Genomic DNA, 6,505 nt, shown 5'->3' with positions numbered 1-6,505 from the left:
GTGTGTGTGTGTGTGTGGTGTGTGTGTGGTGGGGGGGGGGGGGGGCAAACATGATTGCCAAAGAGTCCTTTGCGGTCGCTCTTCAGGTGGGTGTGTACTTACACTGACGATACTCGTTGCCGCGTCCTCCGCACTGACAACACATCCATCGGCCGCCGAGTTGGGCTATGCGGCAGGTGCCCGAGTGGCAATCGGGCGAGATGAGACAGCCTCCGGTGGCACTGTTGGTGGGGGAAGGATTTGGTTCATCAGCATTGGTTCCTCAGAAATGTATTAGACTCGGGAGAAGAATCTGTAAGTGGTTATGCTTGGTCTTGGGTACTCTTTGGCCTGTCCGTTTTATCATAGGCCAAGCCACAATGATGTTTGCCGGTACTATGCCCCTCGACAATATGGGAAGTCCAAGGTAATTCAAACCCACATACCAAGGGTCATTGTAGTCGATTTGGCTCATCAAGGCGGCATCATCTGCAAAGAAGGTTGCGGCACAGGGTATGATGGCGTCCGAGTTGGGGTCCCGTGTGGCGAATTCGCAGTAGTTGTAGTTGACCACCAGGTCGATCGGGCGTGTGCAAGGGGGGAGATCTGGGTACGGTAGCCGCGTTGTCAGTTGTCTTGATTCACTTAATCAGAGGCCATGTCTTGGTCTGGTCGGCCCTCTCTCTGGACTACCCTTTATTTCAACAAAATGGATGGATCGATGACAGCAAGGGCATAATAGACTATTATTATTAAGATGAAGGGAGGTTTGGAGGCAAGGAAAAAGTCAGGCACTCACGGTGATGGTGGGCATAGCTCCATGTGCACATCTTGATCAGCTTTGGGTTGTCTATTGATGAGTGTTTCGACGTCCCAGAGCCGGTTGCGATTCTTTGCAACGGTGGAATGTGTTCTCGGCCGGAGTCTTGGTCTATCAATCCTGGCTGTATGAGGTCTCGGAAACGTCGGCAAGGACTCGATGTCAAGGCGGTATTTGATTTTAAACGGTGAGGCTTCAATGGATGGGACTATGTCGACCAAACAGAGAGACCGACAGCCAGATTCAGATAGGTAGTTTTCTCAGCGCAGCCATCAATGAAGAGGGGCAAGCGGGTATGGGTCGAGATGAAGCCTAGGTCGACATCAACGATGAGTTGTCGAAGTCGGGGTGCCAGCCAGGAGATGGATGTTGATGTTATGGTCCTCCTCGTAGCAACGGGTGGGTTTTCGATGATGGGGCTGATCAGCGGATCAGTGGAGGATGAGAGCATCCGACTGCCGATATATATCGCTACGTATGGCGTGCCGGCGGCAGGTGTATGTGTCGAGGGCCGCAAAGGAGGCTGCTATGCTAGGGCGCGCCGCGCCTGGCGTACCAAACTCCTCTACCACTTGTCGTCACTCTGCCTCATTCCGCGCCGGAGGTAGCCCGTGGATATCATCGAAGCTTCTGTCTGTGGCTCAGTTCCCAGTTCGAAACCCCTTGGCAAGGTTCCAGTGAAGCTAGATGCCCGGGGAAGGAGGTGAGCATGTTATCGGTCACCAGGACCAATGTGGAATTTCACAGGCGCTAACATTGCCGCCATGCTTCTTCATCTCATCTAGGTATTACACCCTAACGAAAAGCCCCGTTATTGACAGCCCGCTATCCGACCTAGTGGCATCCGCACGTGGAGCTGCAACTATCCGTGCACCCGTCTTGCTTTGCCGTCGTCGATGCATGACAGAAGCTGGTGCTGGGCTGTGTAGTGCCTCGAGACAGGAGTGACACAGAACCTGAGACATGTAGCCAGCCTTTCACGCCCCACGGACGACCAGCCCAGCATCAGCAAATATGCTGGACCCAAAAAAAGAGCCATTACAGAGGTTCTACAAGCATGGGATGGCTGCCCAAAACAGGTTGGTCCCTGTCCTGTTAACGGGCCTTTTCGTCCAGGTCCAGCCCGGTGGAGTCTCACATCCGGCAGCCCGCTGCCGAAAACCGAGGAGCCGGGTTCGCCACCACGCCATATCAAGCAATGTCAATAAGAGTTCCCGATGGCGTTCCCCGGTCATTTAACTACGTATCGCACTTTACACAGTATTGTGCTGCCATCCATATGTTAAGCTGTCGTTTAACCTCCTGGTTGAGTCTTCAGCTCCTGTCCTTGTGCTACGCGCGATAAAGACAACAACATCACCGACTCCAACACCCACCCATCAGCTTCCCATCATGGAGAGCTATGTGCACCGCCACCGTCTCTTGAAGCATAGCGAGGGTCCAGATCAAAGCGGATCAAGGCTCCAGGTTTGATGTGACGCCGAGAGCCCCGCTGATGGGACGGGCGGTGCCGTCTATGAAGTATCGGAGGGTACATACATGGGAGATTTGGGGAAAGGGATGTGACGAGTGGAGAAAGAGATCACCAAGCAACGCTGTCCCCTTGGGGCTGTGATCACGGTGATCACCAGTGCCCATGCCGTCGTCGAGGGGTTGTTGAGTTGTGAAGCGGCCAGCAGTTCTAGAAAGCTCCTGGGATTGACTTGTCCGCATAATAGGTAGGGCAGCGTTGGGGTGACTAGACTGATTCATAGCGATGCGGCTCTTGCACCACAGCCACCCCCGTTTCTTCAGAGGACTTCTCCACTGCAACATGGATGCAGGTCGGTTTGAGAACAGACGATCGGCGCCAATGGCGATCGCCGAGACAGGACAAGAACAACCAAGCTTCTGCCGGGCACCGCTAGAAGTTGGAGGTTGACAACCAAGCTTTCTCGGCAACAAACTAGTACAGTATCTACGGGGTACGGCATGATGCCGACGTCGATCGTGGAGGTGCCGAGCTGCCTTGGTCCTCCATCCAGCAAGTAAAGAAGTGGACTCATGGCTTGGCAGAGAGCTGAGCTGCCGAGTTGAGCAGATTTCTTCATTTCGACGAAAAACAACACAAGCTTCCAATGTTCTTTGACGACCCTCCCAATAGCTGTAGATCAGGAATGGAAAAGGAAATGCCCCCAACGCAAAACACATTTTCGGACCCAAGAAAGTAGCATCTCAGGTGCCTAGCTATCGGCGCCTCATCCGTCCACATCCGTCACCCATCACCTGCTTGTAGCCTCTCATCCGGCAACATCCTGACAAACTCCCAACCTCATCTCAATCCTGCATTTCCAGATAATACATATCCCAAGTGCGCCTTGTGATCAGCCACCATCCGAACTCTGGGATCCTGACATCGTTCAGACGCCCCGCTCGTTTCGAAAACGGTCTTAAACCCCCAAATTTCGAAACGAAACATTTTTCCGATAGGCCCTCTGGCACTTGAGGTGAAGGCTCAAATCTCTTTCCCCCTTCCTTTTCGTTGCTCAGCTTTCACGACCATCCCTTCATCCCAGGCCGGCCGTTTCAGAGACTGGCATCGCGCGGTTGGAATTACTACAACCCTCCAGAATCTGAATTCCGTCTGTGGATCAGAGACCCGACAGGCCATGTTATTTTCTGGGCCTCCCCTCTCAGTGAAACCGACCACAGACACATCACAGCGTAGAGAAGGACAGACTTGCACAGCGTCGCTGGATACATCTTATGCGGCATTATTCACTAAACTCCCCAGCCACGCCGTGCAACCGCTGAAGATGAGATGAAGCAGGTCGCAGCAAGAGCCCCAAGGCCAACAACTGGTGTACGTCGTGGGGTTTGGCCATGTATATGTCTTGCCTCAAGCACCCCAGTGCGGGATCGCTTTCGGGTTGCATGCTGAGTGGGCGTGTCGATCCGGGTCCATGGGTGACAGAAAGGGACACAGACGGGGTGATCGACTCGGGGACAAACGCAACAGGAGTATGGGAGATGTCAAACCTGGGTCGCCTGCTTTGGGATGGTGGTTATGTACATCCATACACAGGTACATACACGCACTCGCAACTCATGTGGCGGCGTGGATATGCTGACGGACGCGTGGCGGATGCTTGCAGCTGAGACAATGCTCGGAACCCGAGTTTTGCCATTCAGCATCTGCTCGCAGTAATATCCTGAAAGCACGCCCTCTCATCCACATCATCGGATGCACCCGCTGCCATGTTTCGGACCAAAGGGACATGCATGGACTACCTGCTCAGCCAACAGCACCTGGGTCAATGGCATAGCCACCACGTGGAGGGAAAGGGGGGGGGGGCGTATATTGTCGCGAAACTGCTACTCTATCAGGATGCTTCATGTCTGACCAACAAGCCCAGGAGAGAAGAGAGGCTGCGATGGTCACAACTCCCTTCCTCCATTCCTCCCCCCGAGGCCAGGCGACGATCGGACGACGGGGCAGACTCACGTCCCCCGCGAGAAGGACACGACGGCCCATTTCCCGTTCCACGCCCACTTCCGAGCGCCCGTGTCGCCGCCGCCACCCTCCGTCTTCCTCAGCTCCTCGTCCTCTCCGGGCTTCAGGCCCACAACCACGTCGGCCTTGCAGGTGCGGAGGGTCAGGATGTTGAGTCCCGACCCGGGTCCCAGCGGGCCCAAGGCTTCAGAGAAGGGCGTGGTCGGGTCCCAGGCCACCTGTGTGTATAACATGTAAGCTCTTCTGGTCGACACGGGAACCGAACGGGAAATGGATGGGGCCGCGAGAAGCCAGAACTTACGTCTCCCACAAGCTTCCTGTAGTTCAAATCCCCCTTAAAAATAGTCAACACACCCTGCTTCAAATCCTCCACCAACTCAGGCTGCTCAGCCGGCAACCTCCAAAAGCTTCCCGGCCCCGTCCAGGCCCTGTTCGGCCTCAGCACGAGCCTCCCCTCGGCGTGCTGCCGGCTCCAGTCGGCAAACAAGAAATCCAGCTGCGCGACATGGTCCTCCTCGAGCGGCGCGGGAGTCACGCCGCGCAGCTGGTCCTCGTCGGACGGCGTCTCGAAAAAAGCCCGCGGCGAGGCCAGCGCGTTGAGCAGCGCCGCAAAATCGGTCGACAGCACGTCCGACACGAACCACGGTATGCTTTTCGGGTGCAGCACCACGTGCGTCGCCAACCCCGAAGCGAGCAGGTAGCCGGCCAGGACGAGGTCGACGAAGAGCTCGAAGCCGGCGTTGTCGAGGACTATGTCGACGCGCCGCTCGGCAATCTTTTGATCCTTAAGAGACTTAAGGTGTTCGTACACTTGCGGCAGGTCGTTGACGAGGATGTTCTTCTCGGCGGCGCGGCGCGCTTCCGAGCCCTGGATCTGGCTGATGGTGTCGTACGTCAGGACCAGGAGCAGCGATAAGTCACTGGCGTTGCCCCAGAGGCAGACGTCGCACATTTCGGCGAACAGGAGGCGTTCGGCCTCGGCGTCGTGGGTTTTGCTCTGCTGCAGCTGAGTGATGAGCTCGCGGTAACGGGCGGCCAGTTCGAGCACGGCGGCGCGGGAGGACCGGAAGGATTTGATCTTTTGCCGGGCAAACACGTCGTAGGTCTTCCAGTGTTGGGAGGTGGTGAAGTAGGTGGACATTCGGCTGTTGGGGTCAGAATATAAAACGGGGAGAGCAGGGTGGCAAGTACATGACTAGGCTGGTAGATGGCGAGAAGGGCGAGAGGGAACCAAGCGGCTGCTCACCGGAATAGATAGCACTCAATAAACAACCACGGCCCATCCAGCCAGGTCAAGTTCCCCCGCCGAGCCAGCTCGTCGTTGTAGACCTTGACGTCGTCGAAACCATCGTCGCGGAGGGGTCTGTGTCAAGAAAAGACAACCGCCGTTGCAAAACAGTGTCAGACAACAACCAATCCCTTGGCCAACCACCCTTCTTCTTCAACCAGGGTCCAAAGCTTGCCTCGAAGGACTCGGAGGATCAACGCACGTACGTCAAGGCGCGGTTATGTTGCAGCTCGTACTTGAGCTTGGCCAGCTCGCCGAGGATCTTTTTGCCCTCGGCCTGCTTCTGCTTATCCTCGTCGCTGTTGTCGGGCAGCGAACCGACCGTGCGGTAGACATCGTCGATGGCTTGGGTCTGTGTTTGTATGGAGGGATCCGCGCGCGCGAGGAAGGGTCCTCGACCGCGGGCAGGCCGGTGTCAGCAATACTGTTTTCATATGTCTGTCCTTGAGGTGAAGAGGTCGGGAAGGAGTGGAAGGCGCAGGGACATGTTAAGCTCGGTGGGTAGGATCGGGAGGATCGGTAGTGGGGAAGCGAGGTATCAAGGCCAGAAAAGGGTGCAAACGGACAATGATGATGGGCCAGCGCTCGCGCGAGGTCGAGTACGCGAAGGAGGTTGGGTCGCCGGTTGAGTAGGGCGCTGCAGGAAAGAGAGGTTGTTAGTACAGGCTTTGGCGTGATTCTGGGTCCCCTTCAGCGCATACGTAGTTTGGGGTCGTGGTCCATGGTTTCTGGCGAGGCAGGTTGTTGTTTGCTTGCAAGCAGGTTAGGAAGCGAGGACGAGGTGAGGTTGGAGGTCAGGAAGCTGTTAACCTGGGAACTCGTTTTTTGGCGGGGTAATTCAAGCAGGTTGGCGGGGTAATTCAAGCAGGTTGGCGGGGATTGTCAATTGGAGACAACCTGGAAGACAAACGCAACATCAACGTGG

General features: G+C 56.0%; 2 protein-coding genes across 2 annotated transcripts in view; both read right to left on the bottom strand.

The window, feature by feature from the left end:
• The window catches only part of VTJ04DRAFT_7733 (uncharacterized protein), a gene marked incomplete at both ends in the record, with an annotated part of 1,728 nt that extends 919 nt beyond the window's left edge, over positions 1-809 (bottom strand). Inside the window, 3 exons of the mRNA XM_069366093.1 lie at positions 103-221; positions 426-585; positions 779-809. Of these exons, the coding sequence (XP_069217062.1) occupies positions 103-221; positions 426-585; positions 779-809 (310 nt within the window). The remainder of the gene's footprint in view (positions 1-102; positions 222-425; positions 586-778) is intronic.
• A 3,470-nt stretch (positions 810-4,279) lies between these two features.
• VTJ04DRAFT_7732 (uncharacterized protein) lies at positions 4,280-6,303 on the bottom strand (the record flags this gene model as incomplete). Its single annotated transcript, XM_069366092.1, has 6 exons — positions 4,280-4,510; positions 4,594-5,437; positions 5,539-5,655; positions 5,787-5,932; positions 6,147-6,217; positions 6,282-6,303. The coding sequence occupies 6 exons, from the start codon at positions 6,301-6,303 to the stop codon at positions 4,280-4,282; spliced, it is 1,431 nt and encodes a 476-aa protein (XP_069217061.1).
• Between the last annotated feature and the right edge of the window lie 202 nt (positions 6,304-6,505).

The sequence above is a fragment of the Mycothermus thermophilus genome (genome assembly GCF_041956435.1).
Source record: "Mycothermus thermophilus strain CBS 625.91 unplaced genomic scaffold VTJ04scaffold_5, whole genome shotgun sequence".
NCBI lineage: Eukaryota > Fungi > Ascomycota > Sordariomycetes > Sordariales > Chaetomiaceae > Mycothermus > Mycothermus thermophilus.
The sequence above is the reverse complement of the archived record's forward strand: the minus strand, read 5'-3'. Positions and strand labels throughout refer to the sequence as shown.